At 49.2% G+C, this 25,507-nt stretch overlaps 6 protein-coding genes across 6 annotated transcripts; 2 read left to right on the top strand and 4 right to left on the bottom strand.

Moving 5' to 3' along the window:
- Positions 1-7,054: 7,054 nt before the first annotated feature.
- Positions 7,055-8,177, top strand: B0H65DRAFT_445851 (uncharacterized protein; the record flags this gene model as incomplete). Its single annotated transcript, XM_062825772.1, has 3 exons — positions 7,055-7,075; positions 7,550-7,594; positions 7,935-8,177. The coding sequence occupies 3 exons, from the start codon at positions 7,055-7,057 to the stop codon at positions 8,175-8,177; spliced, it is 309 nt and encodes a 102-aa protein (XP_062677370.1).
- A 409-nt stretch (positions 8,178-8,586) lies between these two features.
- B0H65DRAFT_552427 (tubulin folding cofactor D C terminal-domain-containing protein) lies at positions 8,587-12,468 on the bottom strand (the record flags this gene model as incomplete). The annotated part of the gene is made up of 3 exons (XM_062829889.1): positions 8,587-9,334; positions 9,392-12,243; positions 12,298-12,468. The coding sequence occupies 3 exons, from the start codon at positions 12,466-12,468 to the stop codon at positions 8,587-8,589; spliced, it is 3,771 nt and encodes a 1,256-aa protein (XP_062677369.1).
- A 742-nt stretch (positions 12,469-13,210) lies between these two features.
- On the bottom strand, positions 13,211-14,425 carry B0H65DRAFT_435547 (glycosyl hydrolase family 76-domain-containing protein; the record flags this gene model as incomplete). The annotated part of the gene is made up of 1 exon (XM_062825195.1): positions 13,211-14,425. The coding sequence occupies one exon, from the start codon at positions 14,423-14,425 to the stop codon at positions 13,211-13,213; it is 1,215 nt and encodes a 404-aa protein (XP_062677368.1).
- Positions 14,426-17,394: 2,969 nt separating this feature from the next.
- Positions 17,395-20,595, bottom strand: B0H65DRAFT_477180 (fungal-specific transcription factor domain-containing protein). The gene is made up of 4 exons (XM_062827414.1): positions 20,417-20,595; positions 19,480-20,341; positions 18,464-19,378; positions 17,395-18,355 (listed from the first exon to the last, which is right to left on the bottom strand). The coding sequence occupies exons 1-4, from the start codon at positions 20,489-20,491 to the stop codon at positions 17,832-17,834; spliced, it is 2,376 nt and encodes a 791-aa protein (XP_062677367.1). The 5' UTR covers positions 20,492-20,595; the 3' UTR covers positions 17,395-17,831.
- Positions 20,596-20,668: 73 nt separating this feature from the next.
- B0H65DRAFT_477171 (carotenoid oxygenase) lies at positions 20,669-22,669 on the bottom strand. The gene is made up of 2 exons (XM_062827413.1): positions 22,018-22,669; positions 20,669-21,956 (listed from the first exon to the last, which is right to left on the bottom strand). The coding sequence occupies exons 1-2, from the start codon at positions 22,406-22,408 to the stop codon at positions 20,773-20,775; spliced, it is 1,575 nt and encodes a 524-aa protein (XP_062677366.1). The 5' UTR covers positions 22,409-22,669; the 3' UTR covers positions 20,669-20,772.
- On the top strand, positions 22,525-24,225 carry B0H65DRAFT_552423 (uncharacterized protein; the record flags this gene model as incomplete). Its single annotated transcript, XM_062829888.1, has 3 exons — positions 22,525-23,069; positions 23,166-23,849; positions 23,955-24,225. 3 exons carry the CDS (start codon positions 22,525-22,527, stop codon positions 24,223-24,225), a joined length of 1,500 nt encoding a protein of 499 aa, XP_062677365.1.
- Positions 24,226-25,507: the final 1,282 nt, after the last annotated feature.

Raw genomic sequence — 25,507 nt, 5'->3', positions numbered from 1 at the left:
CTTCGAATATTTTTATAAAATTAAAGGCGTTAAATTTAAAGGGCCCGTTATCTATTAATATAATGCGTATAATATTTTAAAAATTAAATGATAAATTAAATGAAAATTACGAAATAAGGGACTTAGTCCGGGAGAGTATTTCGCTGTTGATTTCTTCGAATATAAAGTAGGGAGAGGTAGTTTTAAATACGTTATATTTATTACTTATCGATAAATCAAATTTATTCGTAATTTACTATAAAAGGGTATAAACCGAGCCCTGTAAGCCTATTTGTAATTATTTACGTATTTATAGTTGCAAAATATATATAATAACGGGTATTATATAGAAGAAAGAGTAATAGCGTAAAAAGTTTTAATTAAAGGTTTAGATTGGATTCTTTATTGGCTATACTACCTCTTCTATTTCTTAAATTTAGAACCCATAGATTAACCATATCGTTTATACCTGTAATATACTTTTTGATAAAGATTTAATTTATTTAAAGAACCCTAATAAGTTTAAAAAAGGATTAAAGTTAATTAATAATGAAATTGCTAATCTATTTAATCAAATTAATTAACCTTTTTAATTATTTATATAATATTTTGAACCCTTTAATATAATTTAAAATATAAAAAATAACGGTCTTATCCCTCTCCTACTGTTATTTTTCGATAACGAACTTTAAAAAAACAATAACGAAACCGTTTTGAAATTAATAGAGGCTACCATTTAAAATAAAATATTTATCGATTTTATATTTAATTACTTTACCCTATTAAATATATTACTAATTATTCTTATTACCGGCCTTATAATAAATTTACTAAAGCTTATTTCTTTCCCGACTTTCGAATTATAGGAAATTGTATTAATATTAGGAGATTTACTTAATTAATTAAGTAATAACAAAGTAAGATAGTTAGAAAGGTAGAAATTAACCGCTTCATTTCTAAGGGTAATAGATTAGACTCTATTAAATAATAAAACCTCCTTCTAATTTTAAAAACTTATTATAATTTCGAATATTATAATTTAAGTAATCTCTTTAAGTAAATAAAGGAAATATATTTTGATAACTATAAAGAAATAAAATTATAAATTGAGATCGATGAAGACGTTCCCCGTACTAAAGGTTTTTAAATTTTCAATTATATATAAGTATATATATATAAATTTAATAAATATAATTAATTATTAAAGGTAAAGGTTTACTTCGTAATTAGAGGAAATTAGTAATATAATTATAATAAGGAAACGTATACTTCTATGTTAATTAATTGCTTATTTCGGTTAATTATTGCCTACGTTATTAAATTCGATTTTAAATTTATTTAATATAATATAATAAATACTTTCGTTAACGCCTACCTTAATAAAGAGATTTATATATATATACCTCTTAATTATTAAAAATATAATATTATTTTTAAAATCCTTAAAGCCCTCTATAATTTCTAACAAATTCTTTTACTATAGTAATGAAAATTTAATAGAACCTTCGAAAGCTTAGGATTTAAACCATTATTTGAAAACCTATATATTTTTAAACGTAATAGAATTTTAATTTTCTATTATATTAATGATATTATTTTCGCCTTCGATAAATTATAATACAATAAAGTTACCCGGGTTATGAAGAAGTTGGAAGAGAAGTATAAATTTATTAATAGTAATAACCTTTAATAGTTTTTAAATATTAAAATTATTCGAAACTAAGAGGTAAATTATATTTAATTATCTTAACGGAAATATATTTATAAAATTACTAAATTAATTAAAAATTCTTATACCTTCGCTTTTATTCCGATAAATAATGAAGCATTTATATTTTATAATAATATAACCTCTTTCAATAAAATCTGGGAATATTAGGTCGTTATCGGCTCTATAATATACGCCGCTATAATTACCCAGCCTAATATTACCTTCGTTGTCAACTAATTAGTTCGTTATAATTATAATCTCGGTCTTTAATATTATAAGGCTACTAATAAGGTTTTATATTACCTTTAATACTACTTTAATCTCTTCATCTATTATAGTAAATTAACGAAATTCGAAATCGCTTTAAATATATTATACGCCGACAATTCTCTAAATCGAAAAAATCCGTATAAATTTATAATTAAGTTTTTAGTAATTTAGTTTATTAGGGTGTAATTAAATAAAAGACGGTATTTATTTCTATAATAGAAGTAGAATTCTTATCGATTTTAAACGCTACTAAGGAAATTATCGTTATTATACATTTATATAAGGAGATTAATATTCTCTTCGATAAGGATATATCTATAATCGGTTATAATAATATATGAATAATTTATATATTAATTATTAAAGTAGCGAAACTAATAATTAAATTGAAGTATGTTGATAGCTATTATTATTAATTAAGGTAAGAAATTATAGAGGGAAGGATTGAAATTGAATATTTAGAGACGAAGAAGATACTAGCTGATAGATTGATAAAGGTTCTAGGATAATTAGATTACGAGAAATTCTAAGAATTAATAGGAATAACGAATATACTAGCTCGTAAGGAGATAGGAATAGATAAGGAAATTCCGGATAATATTTTAGAGAATATTTATAGTTTAGTTGGAGAAATTGACGTGCCAAAAGAGAGATTCTATAAATAGCTTTACTTTTACCCTATTTAGAAGGTTTGTAAGTGAGAGGGTATATTAGATTCAAGGGTGGTTTTAGCCATACTATATGGAGGTTAGCGCTCTAGCCACCTGATATTACCTGATTTCTGGGCATATCTAGGTTACCCTAGCACCCCCTATATCTTCTAGGCGAGTCAGTCACACACACTCTTCAATCAATCAATTCTGCACCATCACATCTTATAGGAAGACGGCAATCAAGTGTTGATCCTCCTCTTTGATCGTCGTTTCCATCGTCTGACAAGAGGGGCCAGAGACGGGCTAGAGACGGGACAGAGATGCTTTGCGGGTAAGGGTACAGTGGAACGACGGATCATAACCTACACTAGTCGAGCCCTAGCCCTATTAGCAAAGCTTTAGTGACAGTCTGTCCATTTGCGACAATGAATGAGCTGTCTGCAATCTGCATTTTTCCAATGCAAAACATTGGTTGGCGGATGAATGAGGTGATGTGAGAGCGGAAGCGGCGCAAAAAAGGGGGGCAAAAGTCAGGGGGAAAGGGGAATAATGGCTGCGGGCGGACGGGAGTGAGAGAGATGGGATGACATGATGGGGGGCTCGTTCGGACGAAACAGACAAGTCAAAAAAGACAACCCGAGTTATGTATATAAAAACACTTCGCTCATGGCGTTGATGCTGTTGCTGAGATGAGTTGTTGTCTGTTATGAAATCTGGCTATAACCGCCGGAAACGAAACGGTCCGGTAAAAGTCTTTTTTTCTTTGCTTTTTCCTTCACTAGCTGCACGTCGACGCAATCCATGGACAAATAGACCCATTTCAATGCGCACATAGTCCCCCCACTTTTTTGGGTGTGCAGCCAATCTCTGGCTCCCAACCGCGCCCGTCAACCTCACTATATCGCGCCCTCTTTCGTACTTCAACTGATTTGAAGCCATCGCCATCTCCATCGCTGTCGCTATCGCTATCGCTACCACTGCCACTTCCATTATCACTATCACTATCAATGAAATCATTGTTACGTTGTTTGTGGCTTCCCCGTGATCCGTTACGACGCTTTAGTTCGCTTCTTGGTCTGTTGGTCCTCAGATGGATCGTAGACCTGCTCTCCCTTGTCCAGTTTGTCGAGAAGCGCATCCCACTTATCCAATTCTTCGTTAAGATGGCAGCAAACGGCGAGACCAATGCCAACAACTCTAATAACCTCAATAGTACCTTAGCCAATTGACCAGATTGGAGACTCTGGATGACTTTAAGTTATCGTGGATTTGGTAATGCGCGGCTGATACAGATGCCCGTGTTGTTGAACACCCCAAAAAAAGTGGGGGGGGGGGGACTATGTGCGCATTGAAATGGGTCTATGTGTGCATGGAAAGCGGCACGTCGACTTCGTCGCGTCGTGCATCCGAACAGATCGTAGCGATCCAATCGTCTCCTGCGTCTGGACCGGACGATCCAATGCGATGTTGACTGTCATCTTTTGTTTCCATATCTCGCATACATACATGCTTGCGCATACTTGTATGCGGAGTCGCCTAGAAGGAAAATTCGATTAAACGAGCTCGGACCTTTATCAACGACAGACCCTGTCCTTCCTTCTGTAACACGTGAAACGCAACCTCGCATATTCAATAAACCATCACCCAACCCCCGTTCACCTTTTGTCGATCACGACTTCGACGTGATGAAAAAGCGGTATAGGCTGATCATCTCCCCCGGCCCCTCCCCTCCCGAACCGTGTTGCGTTCCTTCGAACGGTCCGGTGGGGGCATTTCTGTACTATGTAAAGAACGCCGTAATGCTCCCGTCGTATCATTCTCGCTCTGCTGCTTCTGCAAAGAGAAATTCACAACGAAAGGGAGCTCCACAAGAAATCTCCTCCACCAGTCCGGCCCGGGAAGTTCCTGATCTCCACTTTGGATCGATGCTGAATTGTTGCTGATCGCTTGCATGTGTTTGTTCCTCTCTGTTCGTTGGCGTAACGGTTGTCTGGAACGCAGTGAAGTTCGTTTTTCAACACCCGTTTTTTCACGACTTGGCGAAGTGGGCTTCTTCCCTTTCCGCTATTCCGCCCGACAATCCTTTTGTTCCTATTAGTGAGTTCGGAGTTCTCACCCTCTTTTTTTCTTTCCCTCCCCCCCTCCTTTCCGTGAATTTCATGTGCCTCGAATCCATGACCTTGACAAGCCAGGGCAAGCCAAGCCGGCTTCCGCACGCTTTCGCTGTCCACTTTCAACGCTTGTGCACCCATTTCGATTTTTTGTGTGTGCTGATGGACGCTGCTGACGCTGACCCCTCAACGGCTTCGGCCCGCTCGCACGCTCAGCGGCACGGCGAGCGGATGTTTCATCCCTATACGGGGTAGTATACGTCTTTAGCGGGCCTCCTTCTTTTATTCCTTCTCGGTCATTTCATTTCATTTTCTCGTAAATTGTATGTAAACTTCCTCACGGACTCGGAAGAGTTCAATCAATCAGGCATCATGCCCGTGGTGCGAAATTGTGGTTCGAGTCTTGAATGGTCGAGTTAGGAACACTGTTACTTGTCCATCATTTTTCGCCCGTTACAGAAAGACCACTGTGATTGATCGATCCATCTGTTTTCAGTCCCTCATAAAAAGCGGGCGGCTGGGAAGAACTCTTGAAAATATCGCATTCGCGCAGCCAAAAGTTTGTGCAGCAGCAGAGGAGCTCGGATGCAAAGAGGTTACAGTGTCATCTTTTCGACAGTTGGTTGGTTCGTAAATGGACAAATGATGGAAGCCCATTTTCTAATTGTCGCAACGTCGTTCCCGTCCGTGTCAATCCGGGGTTGGCGTTACACACAGCAACAACAGCATGTGCAAGCAGCCAGAGACGTATTGGTAGGGTAAGTAAGCTTCCTTGTAACGACGAGGACGACGACGACGACGACGACGACTGCCAAAGTGCAACTGCAACACAAAAAGCCACAAGTGCGGGAATGGAGGCAGGACGAAGCGGTAGGCGTGTTTGAAAATGAAAACGGCTGGAGTAATCCATACCTATTTGTTTCCGAGCTATGGGTTTCCCACGACAGACACCTCACTCTGGTAGAAGACAGCTTGACAGCGATAGATAAGTATCACTGGTTTCTTTCAGACGGCAGTACGCAACAGAGAAAACCCAGCTAGCTGCTCTGAAGTCTGAAAAGGGCTATTATAGCGAGTGGTCGTCCTCGTTGGCCACCGCACTATTATATGCGCCATGGCGCAAGAGACACAGTACAGTACAGATTGTTGACGGTGTATAAATGGCCAATACTATCGCCATTACTGTTGCCTGCCGTGTCAGGTCGCATTGCATTTGCAGTTCTCGGTTGTAGCCATCCGCTCGGCAGTGTATGTAGGCAACTTTTGTTGAGGCTGTTTGTTCTCTCCATGGAATCTCCAAATTGTTGTGATGCGAGGTTCTTCTTCGAGTTCGATTCTTTCAAGATCCGAGTAGGATCTTTTTTGTATAGCGTCAAAGCCACACGCAATGGCTTGCGCAGTGATACATACCTCTCCTGTCAAAAGTGACGGAGTGGCTGGCTTGTCTTGTCATGGGTATATCGGGCCCAGCGATGCCCAAACAACGAGCAACGACGGGGAGGACGGGCAGCGGTTTGCGATTTTGGAGTTGTGAATGTGAACCAAACCCCCACAACATGATATCTCGAGGATAGTAAGGTATCGATCGCTTGGGCCACGACAATACAACTTCTTACGTGCTTTTACTCCTATCACTTTCCCGACACATTCTTGTCTTGACGGGATTTTTTTTTTAAAAAAAAAACAGACTCGGAGAGATATGCATCCACGGGCACACAGCATAGGGCGGTATTAATTGGCAGGTCGCAAGCCGACCGACATCGAGATTTGCTCTGCCCTGCCCCGGGATCCGAGTGTACGCTACCTTACCTACTCTCTTTGTGTACGAGAGCTTCGTCGGAATGGTATGTACCTACTGTGTAGAGGAAGTTGGACAGGATGAAGTTCCATGGCTTATCACCCAAGAACGCAATGACGGGAATGGATCAAAGCAAAACCTTGATGATTTTATTTGCGTTACATATGTTCACCGGTCTGGTCGTTCCGTCTGGTCGGGCTTATCATATTGCAACTGGATAATGTCCATGCCCTGGCGGATGGGTAGTCTTCCCAGTTCCCAATGGCAGGCTTGCCGACGGTGTTTGTGAAGCTTGTCGTCGCCGGTTGACTTTTCGGTTTGCTTTTGGCATTGGGCGTGGTACTAAAACCGAAAGATCGAATCGTCCCGTGGTTTGTCTATATTGCCCGCGATCCGAGAAGCATGCCAAGTCCGGCTGCCGTCGTCCGCCGTACGTTGTCCAGCGGCCAGCCTCCGACTCGGTCAAGGTGGAAAGCTCCGTGAACCTACTCATTCGTAACACCGAATCCTCATCATAACGCCGAAGCAACATATGTTTTCGCAAGATGACGAGGTATGTAGTTGGATATAGTAGTGTGAAACCATCTGGCCATCATAGTCGTAGTTCTAACTTGGTGAAGAACCAAACATCCATCAACCCAATCTTGTAGTAGCCTTCTGGAAACGGCCGAGCGCTTGTGAAATGAAACTCGGCCACCAGCCACCCAAATAACCCGAACCTCCATCGCCCCGAGATTGTACATGTGTATGTAAAGGCCACTGTGGGTTTTCCTGTAATGTAGAACATGATGATCCCAATTGTTTGAAGCTGATGAGCGTATAACTCAATATGCTGGTGAGAAGCTTCAATGGTGGTGGTGGTATTGATAGACTTCAGTCAGCAGCGGACAAACCCGTCAGCCACAACCGATTGTTTCGATCTATCGCCGTTGCAATCCTTTATGCCCTCGTGTGTAGTGTAGTTCCTTGCAGTTGCTATGATACCTATCACATTACACAAACAACGCATCAGATCCTTATCGTTTAGAGTGCCGCATACCTTATGGTATCAACTGGACCCTTGAGCCGAGCAGTAAGCCCATCATGGCGAATGCTGACTAAGGTATATCAAGGCTTTTGTGAAACAGAGCTGTTGACCGTTCATCGTCGAGCTCTGAACGTCTAACCTCTACAGAGCACCCACAGAAGCAGCCCTCACATGTGGAAGAGAAGACTTGTCATGTGTAGGTCGAAGGGGCAATCCAGGCCAAGCATCAAGGCCCACAGGCGAGCAGAAACACCATTTGTACACCCCGGCATTCACACAGCGGTACCGATATTAATCGGCGACCTGGACTTAGGTTGTAGCCCGGTACGGTTCAGCTCCTCTCTGTGGTCACCTGACATGACATCACGATTCTGGTCATTTGTAGGTTTGCTACGACTGCATTCCATTTTTGTTTGCCGTGTTTACGATCCGATCTGTTTTTGTGGACAAGTTGTCCACAACGATCGGTCGAAAGTCCGTCGACACCTGTTCTCCCTTCTCACCCAATACGCACAGCCACTCTATGAATGTTATCTGGCTTTTGGAATTCTCCAGCAGTCAGAAACGACACCACCGGTTATCCACGCATATAACTTTGAGAATGTCACGATACGCAGGTGAACTTTAGCGGTTTTGGGGGGAGGAGCCTTGATTTCCGGGTGGGCCGTCTGTCCTTGACCACGGGTTTCTTTGCAATTCCAACTTTCGGATGACTAACCAAAAGAGTGTTGCCTGTGCGCGTGGTGGTTGTATGTACGCTTGCGTGAATTTCCCTTGGAAAGGTTTGCTGTCTCGTTGCTCTATAGAAAATGCTGAATCGACAGTTGAGCAGGCCGAATGACAGATCAACAGCAAGAAAACTGACGGCTCGTTTTGTGCTAGACAAAAAATGTCAACGGATGCATGTGGATGGAGCGGCGGGAACAGTTTCTCGACCGTGGTTGGGTGAAATCTCGAAAAGCTCGAGTCATTATTGGCGCGGACTTTTCTCCTTCGGGTGTTCCATGCTTACTGCCTACATGAGCGAAAGAGGCGGTCTAGCTGCCCAACTCGAGAGCCTCAACCAGCGATTTCACAGACCCCTTTTCAGCCTTACCCCAATCAACGCCCTTCAGCTTCTCTGCTGCTGGGTCATTGAGGCTGATTGAGGTCAATCCCCAGAGTTCGTCGACAACGAAGCTCCTGATACGCGGCCATGGATGCATCATGAGGGCACCGAGTCTCTTACGAGCGTCCGTGATGCCCTCTTGTTTCCGCTGTTCATCTGTACCGTCCACAGATGCCTGATCAGAGCCGCGGGACCGACCGAGCTCAGCGACGGCGCCATAGACCCTGATGCAGGCCTCGATCTTGCGGACGTTACCCGTCTTATAGCAAGCTTTTTGGACCTGTAAGCATAGGCTCTTGTAGTTGATCTTGTCACATGTCTGAAAGATGCCCACATGGAGCAGGAAAGCGGTGATCTCCAGTGTCGGAACTAATACGCGGTCCTGGCCTTGCCTGCTTTTGAGGTTGCGGAGAAGTGCAGTGCACACAGCGTCCGTATTTTCCTTTGACTGTTGGCAAAACTCGCACAGGGCAGCTCTGGTTGCGATGACAAGCTCTTCATTTCCGGTGTCAGCGGATGATACGAGTCCTGCCAGGAGCTCTTCCATCCAGGTATCTGGGTCAGCCTTAAGAGTGTCTGATATGGTGGGTTGTAATACGTCTTCGAACAGCAAATTGAGCAAGAAGCCAAAGTAAACTCTGGAAGAGAAAGTCGATTCGCGAACCCTAGCAGAGCAACTGGAACCTGTCAGCATCTTTGTTGACAATAACGTCAGGCAATCGGATTGTACTCACTTCGGCTTTAGAACCAGAGCTAAAGCGGTCTGCGCTTCAGCTCTTACTTTGTCCAACTTCTCGGCTGCGAGACGCAGAATGCGCAAGAACAACGCCGAAACAACCCGGAGAGCCTCGTTTGTGGGAAGCTGATCAAGTCTCTCCCAGAGGAACTTTGTTGCCTTGATAGCCTGCAAGCGGACTAGAGACCCGACGTCACCCCGTGCATTGGTAGTGTAGTCATCCAAACCGGCGTCGATAAGCTCGAGAAATGTGTCAATATTTTCTCGCAAAATATCACTCTGAGTGAGACTGGAGAGGATGGAAACTCGGGTCTCGATGTCATTGTCACTCTTCCAACGCTCGACAAAGGCGCTGCACATTAAGCTTCTGTCCTGCTCAGCGACCTTCAAAGTCGCAAGTACGGAGTACGACATGGCGAGCGCAGCGAAATATCCTGAGGCGGTAGTTGCTCGCCCAGATGGACGATGACGGACAGCGTCAGCCCATTCGCGGACGACGTTCTCACGCTCAACATCTTCACAGAATATGAGCAGAACTAGGGCGGCTTCAGAGGCTACACATATAATCTCCTGCTCTGGACGGACAAGCCATTTTTCCAGGTTAGCTTTGGCAAGTCCTGCAATCCTTCTGACCTGTTCAGGTCTAGGCGTCATCTTCGCTACCAGGCTGGAAATCTCAGTGCCACTCTTTGCGAAGAGGGCCCGTCCAGGCAGCAGTGTTGTCTCGGTTGGCTTCAACATATCACCATTGCTGGTCAGTACAGATAACTGCAAGACCGGGAAAGAGGATATGATCAAAGAGCTCGCTCCTTCGGCGATCAATTCCGGTTTGCGGTATGTTTTGATGTTGGCGTCTGTAAGGATTTCGATTAACCCCGCAAGAGAGTTGGAAATGAAGTTCGTAATAGAGTCGTGGGAAGTGGTGCTTCCTGCGTCTTGAGACGCGCTTGCAATATTTGGAAATGCGTCGAGCAATGATGCAAAGCTCATGAGTAGCCCATGTCTTTCCTCCACTTGCCGTACTTGCAGTGACTTGACCCGGTCAAGGACCATAGTCATGAAGTGCGTGAGCCTTGCAGCCGAATCAGGGACGCCCAAGGCAAGCTCTGAAGCAATGGTGCCAAAAGACGCTCCTGCTGCTCGTCTTGCCATGGCGTCAAAATCACCAATGCCCCTCCAGCCGAGGAGAGCGTGCAGAATGGCCTCGCCGTACTGGCTCGATAATCTGGTGACATTCAGGCCAACCTCCTGGAGTGCCCTGGATCTCCGAGCTACAGCATGGTAGTCGACTGTCTGGACCACCCAAATTCCCTTCTCAACCGTATCAGGATGGCGGCCAATCAACTCCTGCAAGGCGGCAGAAGAACCGCGTCTGATGTTTCCTGAAGGGTCCAGGCATGCAGCCACCACGAGTTCCGTAGCCAGAATTTGGAGCATAGAGGCTTGTTGGTTGTAGGATCTGGTTGATACCGTAGAGCTGGTGGGGACTGCAAGCAGTTCCTTTGTACTATATCTACGTGCGAGTGCCCATATGCCGAAGCACGCCGCATCTCGGACATTGGTGCCGATAGAGCCGCCAGAAGTTCCTCGCCTTTCGAACGAAAGCCCGATCAAAAGGGCGTTGATAATGCCATCAAGATTCTCTGCAGGGGGTGAGCGTCTGTATAGAAGGTGGGATAGAGTGAGCATCAGCCCATGCCACTCGAGAGGATCAACGGCGCCAATGTCCATGGCTGGCGGTGCGTTTATATCCTTGGGGTCTTTTACCCATAGGACATTCTTATTCAACGAGTCAATCACGGCTTCGACAACTTCTGAGGCCATGTCAGGATCAAGCTTTAAGGTGATGACACTGAGAGCTTTGCTGGCAGCGAACCGGACTGGCGTATCATTGTCTGCCAGGTTTTCGAGTAAGAAACCAATAGTAGTCTCAATAATCTCCATGCTCGGCATATCTTGGCGCAAGATGGAAACCGCGATTGACCGAATCACCTTGATCATTGTCTTGCGAGCTAGGGCCGATGACATGACTGACCCGGCGGCATTTTGATCAGTGGCAGCCCCATGGACCTCTTGAAACAAAGTCAGCAGGTACTTATCCATGTCGGAGGTGTCGATTGACGAGACGAGAACGCCGGACAAGAATGAGAGAACGCCAATGTAATGGTACGGTGTTCTCTGAAGTCCCTCTTGAGGGCGAAGAGCGGAGAGGGCCCAGTTTACCAACGCATCCAACACGCCAAGTTGTTGCATGTCTCTGCGCATGGAAATACGGACCAAAAGGGCTTTTGCGGCATCTCGCTCCTTGCCCGGGGAGGCAAGATACTTGATGGCCAGGGGCAGAATCCGAGTGGTTATACTGGGCAGACCTTGAGGCCACTGGAAACCAGAAATAGGCGCGAGATCATCCTGCTCGACGTCGGTTGATGAGATGGTGGCCAAGTCAAAGGGGGCAAGCATGAGATGTGAAAGCCACAACAGGACAATATACCGCTCCTCCCAAGTCCACTGCGGACCGCTACCAGCGGTAGCGGTGCTGGCATCGGTAGAGGATGGCTGTGCGTCTTGATGCCTTTCTGACTCCTCGAGAGCGGAGAGTATAAGCTCCAGGTACTTTGTCTCGTTGTTGAGAAAGCGGACAATGACCTTTTCACCACGGATCTTGCAGAAAGTGTACAAGATCTTGCAAATGGCCCTCGGCAACGGAGTCAGCAGGTCAGACCGGGTTGAGAGCAGCTTGTTCCGGTAACGAGACTGCTGATACTCGAGGAAGTTCTCAGCAAGGATGGGAAGCCATTTGGGCAGGTAGGGGTCCAGAAGCTGTGGTAGTTCTTGGAAAGGATCAAGGAGCTATGAATCTCGTTAGTCCTGGCTGTCATCGTATATGACTTTGAAGACACTTACCCCGGCAATAATGCGCTCCAGCTCACGAGAACGCACACGGGACCTGACTACAGTGCCGCCTGAGCCATTTGGCTTCCTGAGGAAGGGGACTAGGGAGGCGTCGAAATCGGCGATGAGGTCATTGGATATCTTTTGTAGCTTGATGTCCAAGTCGTCTTCTGGCGCGTCCATATTGATGAAGTTTGATGGTCTAGGACTGAGTGATGGACAGTCGGTGATGATTTCAAGTGAGATGGTTGATAAGCCGTGGAAGTGCGGTGCCTGCCGTGAGACTGTGAGGGGAGACTGCCAAGGCCGCTGTACCCCGCTTCGACTAGGGGTCGCTCTAACCTCCAACGTCACTGCAAAACATTCCACTGCTCAAGACTGAACAACATCAAGGGAAGGAGCAGTCAACAACTTCAATCACATCAAGAAGGCAGCATGGACACGCGCTTCGCTGTATCAGGGAAATCTCTGCACCTGCATCAATTGATAAAATGAACAACCGGAGGCCGAGGTTTCAATTCCAGCTAGGCAGCAGCACCTTTTCGAGGCCCCCGTTTTCCACTTCACGGCACTGGGCAGTTGTTTTGTGTTCGTCAGTCGAGTCACAACAGAACCAACAACAAACAACAAACAACTCCCTACCTTCTCACCACAGCCATTCAAACATCACATTGGTCACAGCATGGATCGACCGCGATAGTGTCAATACTGTTTGGTCTTTATTCAAGTACGATGGTCCAGTCTACCAAACACCATTACCGATTACCCCGAGCCGCCCGTATCCCATTCCACTTGGTATTACATTACATATCGTGGCAACCATTGAACCAACAAAGGAACCATAGCCCAAACGCCATCGCAGAGACCCGTAGGAAAACGACGAAACGAAAGCAAACAATGAGAAACGAAAACGCAAAAAGTGTCATCAATACTTGATCGCCGCCAACGCACCCACCAGCACATCCATAGCCGAGCTGTGTGTTGCTGCCGTCGGCCCCTTGCCTGCCTCGGCTGGCCCTGCCCAGTTGATGCCCAGCTGGTTCTTGGAGTTGCGGTTGTGGGCCCAGATCGAGTCGGCGTTCTTGAGGATGGCGTCCCGGAAGTTGTCGTGCGGCGCTACCTTGTGGAGGTAGGCCAGATTGCGCACAAAGATGCCCTTGAACTGACTCCCGTCATCGCCACAGTTGGGTTCGCACCGGTCGATCTCGCGGATGATACCCTTTTCATCCTGAAGCGCCTTGAGCGCCGCATTCGCGATGGTGACGGCTTCGGCCAGGAAAGACTGGTCGCCCGTCACCTTGGACAACTCCACCAGGCCGCCCAAGATCACGCCCTGGTTGTACGACCACGTCTGCATTCCGTTGTTGACGCAGCCCTTGTCCGTTATCTTCAGCCCGTCGTTGATGAGGCCCTTGTCGTTGATCATGCCGCTCTGCTTGAACCAGTTCCAGTTCTTGACGGTCTGGCGTATGTATGAGTCTTTCCTCAGCGGCACCCGGCTGGCGAGGCTGGCGCCTAGAGCGATGAACAGTTCGTTTGCAATGGCGTTCTTGTATTTCTTGTCTTTGCTCCACCAGATGCCTCCTCCGCATGTCGAGTCGATGCCATTCTCCGCCATATCATCAAAGATGGTCTGCGCAGCGGTCAGCATTGCGGCATCGCCTGTTGCGTCCCATCCCCGGACCAGCGCCAGTCCCCACCAGCCCTCGTCGTCATAAAAGTTGTTGAGGAATTTAGGGAAGCCCTGCGCCTTTCGTTTTCTTGATGATTTGTGCTTGTGCTCTTCGTACTTGTACGTCGAGATAAACATTCCGGTTTTCCCAAGCAGCTTGTCCGCCGTCGCGACCGTCTTTTGCGCATTGTAGAAGGTGTTCTGGAAGATGTCTTTTATCCCTATAGCTTGGCCGACGGCATCGTCTGCCAAAGCCAAGTCGCCCAAAACCGTGAGGCAGTTGGCGCTGTTCCACCAGCCCGTTGTTTTCCAGAGACCCGACGGTTGGTCATACCACTCTTGGAGCGCCTTGGCAGCATCTTGTGCGTTTTTGGGATAGGCGCTGTTGTCCACCGCATGTTGGTGGGGATGGGTGGATGTGAAAAAGAGAGCCCGGGCGGCGAGAGCACCCCATTGAATGGCAACCATTTTGATCAAAAAGAGAGAATGGAAGGACAGAGATGGTCGACAAGAGGCAAGTCTGGTGGATGACAAGTTCGGTGTGGGAGGATCAAGGAGCACTCGATGGCATATATACCCGCCATGGTCACCACGAGAGCCACATCTGTTGGAACTGGCGAGTGATGCATTGGACATCAGTGAAAGGCGCGTGGATTCCAAGCATGTCGTGTATCGTGCGTCGTTCCTCTCATGTGTCGCTTTCTTTGACGCCAGGGGCCTTACAAGGCTGTCCGACCTCAACTAAGAATCCGAGACTTAACCGGTCATCCCTAATATGCCAGCCGCACTACGGCAGAAGCGAATCACTGCCATCCTCCGCCTGACCCATGGTCATGGACAAAGCTGGCCAGTCAAACGATGGCAGGGCAGCAGCCCGCAAAAGTCAATGGCTCGCGATTGCAATACTCGGCGATGCTATGCCTGCCAGGAGGCGCAATGCAGCCAAAGATACATATTCTCGATGATATCAGCGCGCAGCAGCTCGTTGGGCGGTCAGAGATTGAGGCTACCACCAACACTTCAGGTCAAGAGTTTGCTGCCATGAACTGACGTCAAATCACCAACATCTTCTCGGTCATAGGCTGCCAAGTGTTTCAGATCAAAATTGGTTTCATGCCTGACCCAAGCTCCAAATAGGGTTAGCACCTTGAATAAGCGACAAAGGAAGTTTGGAACTTTGGGTCACCCCTAGCTTCGGCTCGCGGCTTGTGCTTATTACACCGCTACAAAGCCTGAATGATCCCGAATACAACGCTCCGTTAATTAGCGTCGCAAAGCCCACAAGGGGCCTATTCACCTATTTAGGGCGAATAGAGAGCTCCGTCTCTTTGGGTCGCTTTTCCTCCGCCCCTTCGTTGCTTGTTGTTGATGTGCGAAAGCGGCGTTTTGGTCCAACGTGAAGTATCCCGAATTGGCAGCTCGGGTCATATCCACTGCTCCCTTTTCTGGTCAGAACACAGAGTGAGACAACAAGCGCCACGTGAGTGCCGTGTCTGGTGTGTCTCACGGGGGTATTCTTGGGATGCCTACTGTCCCACCACATGTCATTGTGCGTTATTATAGAATGGCATGTTCTCTTTTTGTCTCTATTCACATTAGTTATCATCGGACGTCCCAAGTCTAGGGCTTTTCACAACAGAGGAACATGCGGTGCAGTTTACACGGCCACAAATCAAATGATCGAACCCGTTCATACGCGGCACCGGGTAACTTGCGGCGTCAAGTCCGGCTCCCGGCAAGCGACGGCAGTTGCTGAAGCAACTCGGCAATATCGCACAATCACGAAGCGCAGTCTGCTCGGTGGGTGTTATAACAACCCGGGAATCGGCGATTGGCCCTAGATGGTGACTGTCGGCTCCAGCATGGACGCACAAATGGAGAGTGTCTCATTGCTCCTTTACTCATTGACAAAGCCCCGAACAGAGTACGGAAGGTGATACAGAGCGATGCTGTCGTGATGCGGCGATACCATGTCCGGGCATCCGTTCTTCTTCATCGTCGTATGGCTGTTGTCGGCGGTCATAATGCCCGGATTTCTAGACGGTTTCGTCCGCCCTCAGATGCAGCCTGCCTCACTTCCGGGGGCTCACATGGGTCATCCGGACGGGGCACAGGACGAGTCCCGATATCCTCAGACCCATAATCCCCTTCTCTCACGACGTCTGATGCCCGAAATGTGGCTGACGGGAACAGACGGGAGTGGGTTAATTGTCAACGTGATGACGACATTGAAGCACAGGCACGGCAATGCTTCATGGGAATAACGAACTTGGTCCTCGGTATTATCTCCCATTAGTAGTACTGAACCAAGCGGACATCCGGACAAAATCCGATGATGCACAGAACATCAGGGACTGGCTCCGTCATAATATACTGAGATGCAGACAAGAGCTGTTGCTAATATTCGTTCTGTAACGACAGATCTGACTATAGAACCACGTTTCTCATTCGGCATTCTGGGATGTTCCTATCAAGTTCGAAATACGAGTTCCGTAACCATTGGCTTTCCATGCTGCTTGTTTAGTGGTCATTCATCGTCATCTCACGCCCATTCCCACCAAGGAGCTGGGTCAGATGGACCAGATTCAGTAACGGTCCTTCCACACGACTTTACCTCCTTTATCGAAAGCGCGAAGCCATCTCAAAATTATCGAGCTTTCACATGTTGTCAGGGACAAGGACGAGACTTCGGCAACCTTGGTGCTTCTGAATATGAATCCCATCGTGTGCCACGCCCATTTCAAATCCCAGAAGGATCACCAAACCACCAACCGGGTTATCGATTCACAAGCCCCTTCGTCTAACATAGCTCCGTCACGAGTCTTGAGCGACCTATTCCGTCGGTAACATGGCGATGAAGGACGTCGGTAGTTGCTGCTGTTCAGGCTGATCGCACCAGGTGATTCGATCTTGGCGATATCTGGGTTGCACAGGAATACCTGCGAAGCCGGGATCGGGGGCTCTTTCGAGTAACACAATCTCGGTCCACGGGAACATATAATTCTCACGATGCTTTCTGGTATGCGGTTCTTCGGAGCAGGCTAAGACATTGGAAGGATTTAAGACTTCGAAAACACTACCCCAGCCTTTTAGTTAAGGTAACTGATAAGCTGATAAGCTTTCTCCTCCTGTTTCTCCAGCACACTCTGGACAGCAGCCACTGATGTCATTTAACAAAACAAATGGCTTCAGGGCTTCAGGGGCTGAGACAGATGGGTGTGTGGTTGCCTGGGTTACCACGTTCGACCTTCAGTCCCTATTCTGAGTGTTTTGGGGGTTTTTCGTTTTGCCATTGCTAGAATAATTCCTATAAATCCGTAATATTCGGGGTGCACCTGCTAAAAAACGACCGAGTTGAAGGTTTTTTTTTTTTTTTTTCAACACATCACTATCACGATTACTATCACGATCACTATCCTCGACCACATTGCCATTATCAGCCATTTCATCTATACTATATATGGCCTTATTCTGTACAAAAAATCATACATACGACCATGAGTACTGGAAAACTGGGGATCCCGTCGGGCGGTCCGGGAACCATATCGGAACACCCGACAGATCGGAACACCCGACGGCAAGACTTTAACTTGCACTACATAGTATTTGTAGGCTTAGGTACGTATTCTTCCCAGGCTGGGCTTAGTCTCATCCTTAGCCTCCAATCAGGCAGGTCTAGCAGGTAGGCAGGCAGGCCCACAAGCCGATGGCTTCCCCGATGTTATTTACCGGTGATGGACCACCCTGAGTCCCTGACTGCTCGGCAATCCCCATCGCAGTACTTACAGTAGCAGGTGAATATACATAAAAAACGCACACGATGATACAAGAGGTTCGTTCCGTCTTGATGTATGTACACTAAAACGCGATTGAGCTACATGTAAGGTAGAGGATCCCCCCAGTGGCCAAAGTCCAAAGGAACGCCGGTAAAATCCCCCAAAGCAGCAGCCAAGGAGGGAGCGCCGGTGTAATAATCTACATCAACAATCGGAAACGTAGTCCCGACTCCAACATAACCCGAACCCGACACGCCGCCGCCATGCCCATCCCCGCTCACATGCTGCTGCCCCTGCTGCGGCATATCGGTAGAGGTGGAGGTAGTCGGCGGCAACGATTGAGAAGAGTTATCAGGGTTGTTGTTCTGCACAGTTGTAGAGGTATGTAATTCCTGTTGCTGCTGCTCCACCACAACCGAGTCATAAGCACGAAGAAAGTTCACCAGGCAATCGTGGCACCGCGAAATGACTAGGCTTTCGCTGAAGCGGGAGAGCAAGTCGACGGCATCGTTGAGGGCGGAGCGCACCGTTATGAGCTCGGATTTGCTGAGAAGGTCGGAGAAGGAGGGTTTTGTGCCGGCAATAAGGAGGACGGTGTAGAGAGTTAGGGAGGCGCCGAAGGCTGTTGTGTGATGTTGGTTAGTTCGGTAAGTAAAGATGATATGGTTCATTGTTAGTGGGTGTTACCAAGGGAGTCGAGTCAGTGAGTGCCAACATGGCATAAACGTACCGTGATAAGCAGTCAACCACCAAGCACCCGAAAGCAGCACCTTCTGGTTCTGCCACCGCTCCACAATCGCTTTCGCAAGCGCTATACATTCTCTGCAGGCACGGATACATCTCCGCAAAGATGCTACGCCGGACCCCTCGCGCAGTAGAGCCACTTGTTGGGCCACTCCCATTGCCACTTGCGGCACTTGGTCGCTGCTGTTGCCGTTCGTGTTGTCCTCCGAGCTATGCCCAGGTTCCAGCTGGAGGCTGAGGAACTTTAGGAGAACTGGACGCTCGACGAGGGTGCATAATCCGTAGTACCGAAGACTGAGAACGGCTCGTAATCGTTGGGCTTCGATGCTTGGTGATGATGATGATGATTTTAGGGCAGGAGGAGGAGGAGGATCAGTAGTTAGATTTCTCGGGCGGAAGTCTGGTGGTACGGACTGGTGCCATTGGGATAACTTCCAGGAGAGATCGAAGGCCATACGGAGGGTGTCGAAGGTGTTGACGTGGTTGAGTGTGTTGCCGCCTGCGTTGTCGTCGTATAGTTGGGAGACCACTTGACATGTGAGATGTGAGAGTTGGACTCCGCACTTGAAGGCGTCCACGCTCGTTGCAATAACGCTGCGGCTTGCGTATATGGTGGGGAAAATGTCGCTGATGTCTTGTGGGGGATCCAGTCTTTTCTGAAGAGAGGGAGGGATGGTCATGGGCCGACCGAATTTGGCGCTCAGGTTGTTGTCGTTCATGACAATCAAGAACCACGTTCGCTTGCGCATCTCACGCTCGAGAAGGGTCAAGTGTCGAGACGCGTCGGCCGAATGCAGGCCTATTTGCAACGCTGCCTTGACGGCCAACGAGTGTAAGGTCCAGAGCTGGGCTGACTGGGAAGAGCCATGGAGATACTCAATCATGAGGCCGAGGAGTTGTACTGTGGGAGGGAGCAAGATGTTAGCGGGCGGTTCCGTTGGGGTGAACAGCAACCACGACGGGACTTTCTCCTTGGAATTTAGAACCGGAACGCTTTATTACCGGTTTCTAAACTGGACGAGATCAAGACCTGTGGCATCACCAGGTCTTTTGCCCATTGAAAGTATCTTTCCGAGGTTTCGGCCGATGTCTCGGAGGGAGTAGAGGGAGAATCGGTACGGTACACGGTAGCAATGATCATATAGAGCAGAGCCAGCCACACGCGACGAGCGCCCATGAACCCTCTTTTCCGCAGGTCGTTGTAGGTGCTCATGAATGTGTCTTGATGGATGACGGGAAAGAAAAGGCCTATGGTGCTGAAGTATTCGTGAATGATATTTGTGGCTTCTGGTTCCGGAGGGACATGATGGCCGGGTCTGGATCCGATGTTGGCCCCGTCATTTGAAGGCCCTCGCCGTCCGCTCTCTGAACGAGGTTGTTGAAGTGACGAATACCTTGAAGATGCAAGTGAAGTTGCGGAGGTCGGCATAGCTCGTGAGCGAGAGGTTTGACTTTGAGCTCGAGTCAAGGCTAGAGAAAGTTGGCGTACCAAGGCCACGTTGGAAGAAGGACCAAAATATGTGCAGTTCTCTCCGTCATCTGTCAGTTGGACCTCGCCCATGCCATCGACGTTGGCATCCTCCTGGTGCGAACGTGGGAGCCCTGTTAACGTAGGCGGAGCCAGCAGTCCATTGCTAGTGCTGTCGTCATTTTGGGGATCGACGTCGTCGTCGTCCTGGGTGACATCTTGACGGCTGGACCCAGTGCCTCTAGTATTGATTCTGTCTTCAAGAGCACTCAGCCTGGAAAGGATGTCCGAAGGATGAGTGTCTGACCTCGGGCGGTGATGTGCCGGTGGCTCGTCATAGACGCAAGGCGCGTCGAGCTCTCTACATCGGCCACAACTTGGATGTTGGCCATCGCACTGTTTCCGGATTCTTGGTGTGAGTTGTGAGTTGACCACATACCTCGAGCTCTATACCGTTTGTGAAGGACGTACCCGTGATTTGCGATTTCGGCAGTTGTGACAGGCAATGGAAACGCGCACGCGCTTCCTTGGACGGTCCTCTTCCATGGAATTATGCTCTCCTTGTCGAAATGTCTGGCGGACGTTTTGGTGATGACACCCCAAACTGGTGATGCCCTGTCCCTGGTGTTTTGTATGTACACAGTACGGTGATATGTTCGCTATCTGTACCGCTGTCCCCGCATGCTGATAGTCACGCTAATGCACGCTACGGCACCCCAGTTGGCATGTGGTCCACATTATAAGCGCTAACAATAACATATGTACACGAGCCCGGCAACTCTTTCAACACTCCCGTCACCTCACAACATCTCTCCATACATCAAACATCAAAGAGGCGCCGGGTGTCCATCAACGTCCGACTTGTCGACCCAGTTACCGTGCAGGCCCGGCCTCAACCGCACCGGCAACTTGACGAGGGCCACCTCTTTGGTCAAGTCCTTGGTGTCCAACACGGCGAGCTCGCTGCACATGTCCTCGTAGTTGGCCAGCAGCACCATCACATACCCATCGCCCTCCGCCGCTCCTGGGCCGCGCGGGATGAAGATGCACTCGCCCGTGAGCTTGCGCGGTCCGGGAAGGTACCGCTGAATGGCCCCCGTCTCGTGGTTCAAGTAAGCGATGCCGTTGGACATGGGCGCGCCCCCTCCCAAGCGCGGCATGATAAACTCAAAGTCGGTCACCTTGCGGTCGAAGATGCAGAAGAAGGTGTGCTTGTGCTGCCGCGTCGCCACACGGTCATCGATGCGCGGAAACTCCATGTCGTCGTCCACCAAGTATGTCGGCTCTGCCAGCCGAAGCTCGTCTGACCGGTAGTCGAGCACGAAGTTGGCAAAGCGCGCTTCCACCTCGCCCGGCCTGGGCCCCTTGCCGTTCGCGTCTGGCCACCAGAAGAAGACGTTGTCCTTGGCGTAGGCCATCTGGAGCTGGATGTGGCCCTTGTCGTCTTCGAACGCGTTGGCAACGTGGCCGGCGAATCCATGCGGCGCCTCAAACCACTTGACATCGCTGCCCTGGGCCCCTCTGCGCGGCAAGACTCCGATATACATGGGAATGCTGTAGTCCCACTGCCAATGCTCGCCGCCTTGTTTCATCCGCTCTACATCGCACAGGAGGGGAATGATGGGGAAGATGACAAAGTTCTCGGTGACCGCAAAGTCGTGGATCATGCCGCACACCGGGCTCACCAGCCAGACTGTCTCGGCAATCTTGCCGTCGGGCCCGAAACTGTAGTAGCAGATATCGCGGGTGCCGTCACCCTTGGCCTCGTATCCGAAGCACACCATCTCCCGCGTTACCGGATCGAACTTGGGGTGTGCTGTGAACGTGAGGCTCGGGAGCTGCCCGTCAAAGTCATAGACGCCAAACGTCTCGAGCGTCTCAGGGTCCATGGCGTAGGGCGGCGAGTCCTCCTTGAGCGCGAGGAGCTGGCCACGCCAGTAGACAATGTTGGTGTTGGCAGTCGACCGGATCTTGAACTCGACCAGGTCGGTGTATTTATTTCTGTATTTGCCTAAGCGACTCGTGTCAGCCAACGCTCAACTGCTATGAAGCAAGACGGTGATGCTACTCACCCAGCAAGGCTCGGCGTGCTTCTGCTTCACGGACAAACTTCTCGGTCCGCACATAACGCTGCTTGAGGTCGACATGGCCATCCTTGAAGTAGAAGCCACTGATGTTGCCATCGCCATTGAACCAGGGATTGTTGGGGACAAAGGATGGGAAGTGCGGTTCCGGCATGACACGATAGAAGGTGCCCTCGATGCTTTTGGGGATTTCTCCGATTACTTCCAAATTGGTTATCTCGCCCTCAAATCGAACCGGTCTCATGAAGCCCGAGTGGTTTTGGTCATGGAAGTACCTCGGCGCCGGTGGAAGTTCTTCCGGTTGTTTTCCAGGGATTGCGTCCCTGACACCATTGTCATGGCCGTCTTTGGGCGCAACAGAGGAGATGTATTCAGCCATAACTGAAGAGGCAAGCTAAAAACAACAGAGTCGAAGTATAAGTGATAAGTTTGCTTCCAGGTGGTGTGGGCTTTCCTGAGAGGAACTCCTCCCGAGTTTATACTCATCAAAAGCTCATGGCGGTCAGGTCCCATGAGCAACATACTATTGTACTACAGCCACTTAAGTGGAACTACGGGTTGCCTGAGACATTATCACCGCCTTACTTCATCTTCCATGTTGGTACAATATCGCATTCAGCGACAAGCCGAGGAGCCGGGGGTCGGGGGTCGGGGGTCGGGGGTCGGGTCGGGGATAGCCAGAGCCGGCTTCCGACAACACCACCTTTGTCATCCCCGCTGGTCCGCGACCTTTCCCCGAGTCCCCCTCTCCTCTCTGGACAAAGCCCTCGGTCCATTCTGCTTCACTTCTCCGCGTCTTCCGAGATCATTGAAGTGAGCGAAGAACACGCCTACGCCATCGTCGAGCCCGGTGTCTCCTTCTTCGATCTGTACAATTACATCCAGGAGAAAGGGTACCGTCTGTGGCCATCATGCCCAACGCTCGGTTGGGGTTCGGTCTCGGGAAACACCCTCGAGAGGGGGTTTGATTACACCCCCAATGGTGAACATGCAGAACAGCAGTGCGGTATGGAGGTGGTGCTTGGTACTGCGGTGAGGTGGTCAGAACCGGAATGGGCGCACTTCCAGGCAGCCCATTGTGGCCATTGTTCAAAGGGTTCGTTCGTCTTCCTCATCTGACTGACAGACAAAACCAGCGGTTACGGCCCAAGCATAGACGGCCTCTTCTACCAATCCAACTTCGGAATCGTCACCAAGCTCTGCATCCATCTCACCCCCGTGCCGGCCAGCTTCGCTCTCTGCGAGGTCGGCGTCCCATCGCAAGACCAGCTCACCTCCATGGTCCGCACTCTCGCCCATCTCGAGCGCGAAAACGTCATCCAAAACCAGACCTCCATCTCCAACCCGTTCCGCTGCGGCCTCGCCGACCTTCCCACCTGCCCCGACCTCGTCCCCCGCGTCCTCGGCCCCGGTCTCCACCAGAGCGGCTGCGCTAGAGGTACCAACGCCGACATGACCGCCCTCGCCAAAGAAAGAGGGTGGGGCTACTGGACCGGCGACTTCGCACTCTACGCAGCCTCCCCCGCCATCGTCGACGTCAACTGGGCGCTGGTGCAGGAGCGCATCGCGGTCGCCATCCCCGGAGCGTCCGTCAAGCTAACGTTTCGAGCCGACGCCACTACTACTAAAGAAGAAGGGGTACGCTGGCTCAACGCATCCAAACTAGCAGTCCCCCCAGAGAGTACAGCCATCCCGCAATACGGTGTCCCGGGGACTCAGAACGCCGCTTTGATGGAAACCCGTGGCGGTCCCAAGGGGAAGGGAGGGCATATCTGCTTCTCCCCGCTGTTCCCCACGGACGGGATCGAGATGCAGGCCTGGTGAGACCGAGCGCAGCAGATGGCTGAGGATGCGGGGTTTGACGTGTTTGCTGACTTTCACGTCTATGGACGGTACGTGATCGCCATTGCGCTGGTGGTGTACAGGCCGCACGACGAGGGAGAGAGGGTCAAGAGGCTGTTTGACGGGCTGGTGGAGGATGCGGAGAGACATGGGGTGTCGGAGTATAGAATTCATTTGAACTATATGGATAGAGTTAGAGGGCAGTTTGATTGGCTTGGAGTTGGAGCTGGAGCTGGGGCTGGTGAGAAGAGGGATGCTCTGGGGCAGGTTTCGAGACGGTTGAAGGGGGTTCTGGATCCTGAGGGGATCTTGGGGCAGGGGAAGTCGGGGATTTGGACGGTGCCCCGGACGTAGACTAGAGGTAAGCTCAAAGGTCGAAGCTGATTGTACGCACAATGAATGCTTTCTGACCCCCGTTGAGGGAGATAAGATGATCGCAGAAGGGAACCCTTTTTCCGACAATTCTTCAGTCAAAGATATTTCCACTCGCACACAGACGCAACAACAGTCTACCTAGACAAAAATCCCACCTACCAGGAGCACAACAACAAACTGGATTTCAGTCCGCAGCCGGCCGCACGACGCATCTTTGCGAAGTTGCGAACCACATTACAGGTTCGGCACAAATTGACCCGAGCTTTCCACTTCCCTGGCCCTCAAAACGGGAAAGACGGGCCCTTGCACATAAGGCGATTAGGCGAGCGAAGGAAGGTCGCAACGTTTCCCGTCATCGTCGGCCGAAAATACCGGCCGTTGTTCATGATGCAATACATGGACTGGCAAACCACTATCATTTTCATTAGAGAGAAGGACTGCATCCTTGAATGTGAAGTGTGATGAGATGTCCTCAACGACCCTGGGCCATATCGCTTGCTTGGGTAGGCAGGCGCTTGTGTAATGCTCGGTTAAGAGGAGGCATTCTGGTTGGGTCAGTCTATGTATCCTTCTTTCTTTGATTGCAAGGATACTTGGACTCGTCTCGAATAGATATTCCACAGAGGTATCGTGATGTCTCGTCGTTACATAAGATGATGGGGAATGGGAAAGCCGCTCCGGTCTATGTCGCTGCCTCGGCCCGAGGATGCCCCGGAGAGTGCAGTCAAATTCACCATGAGCCCATCATGCGCCGGCTCTGAACTATGAATTCCCGGACGGGAGAAGGAACGAAGTATGTATCGGTACTAACGGGTAAGTAGTTTTCCTTTGTCGGTTGTTTCAGATCTTACTACGATCACTAAGTTTCACGTTCTTTTTCTCACCACCACGTCTTCACACCCTTTTCTGTCAGACCTCAACTCCCATCCTAGGCTTCTATAGTGACATTCCAGATTTCCAGTGGGCTCAATACGGTGTCTACTGCATACATGGCCTCATTTGAAGATGTCAACTAAAAGGGCAGGCAAGTGCCTTGGAAAACCGAGATACCTCCGCTTTGTGTGGGTAAAATTTCAAGATGAGACGATGGGCTTACGAGATGGCTACATGTCACTCCGCTCTGGGTTTCCGTTTTCATCTTCTTGCATGTTTCATGAGCAAGGAAGAAGAAAGAGAACAGCGCAAAGAGGTGAATGTGATGGAGAAAATAGAGGGGAATGGCGATTGAGAGCAACTTGAATTAGTTGACAAGGGTAAGTAC

Source organism: Neurospora tetraspora (assembly GCF_033439725.1).
Source record: "Neurospora tetraspora strain CBS 560.94 chromosome Unknown B0H65scaffold_8, whole genome shotgun sequence".
Taxonomy (NCBI): domain Eukaryota; kingdom Fungi; phylum Ascomycota; class Sordariomycetes; order Sordariales; family Sordariaceae; genus Neurospora; species Neurospora tetraspora.
Note: the sequence above shows the minus strand (reverse complement) of the source record. Positions and strands in the feature narration are given on the sequence as shown.

What these genes read in the sequence shown, in the direction of transcription:
- B0H65DRAFT_477180 (XM_062827414.1), bottom strand. Translation starts at nt 20,491, where the DNA reads ATGGAAGAGGACCGTCCAAGGAAGCGCGTGCGCGTTTCCATTGCCTGT. An exon ending in GCCGAAATCGCAAATCACGG is followed by an intron (nt 20,342 to 20,416) that starts GTACGTCCTTCA and finishes ATCCGGAAACAG; the next exon opens with TGCGATGGCCAACATCCAAG. An exon ending in CTCGTCCAGTTTAGAAACCG is followed by an intron (nt 19,379 to 19,479) that starts GTAATAAAGCGT and finishes TCCCTCCCACAG; the next exon opens with TACAACTCCTCGGCCTCATG.
- B0H65DRAFT_477171 (XM_062827413.1), bottom strand. Translation starts at nt 22,408, where the DNA reads ATGGCTGAATACATCTCCTCTGTTGCGCCCAAAGACGGCCATGACAAT. An exon ending in AGCACGCCGAGCCTTGCTGG is followed by an intron (nt 21,957 to 22,017) that starts GTGAGTAGCATC and finishes CGAGTCGCTTAG; the next exon opens with GCAAATACAGAAATAAATAC.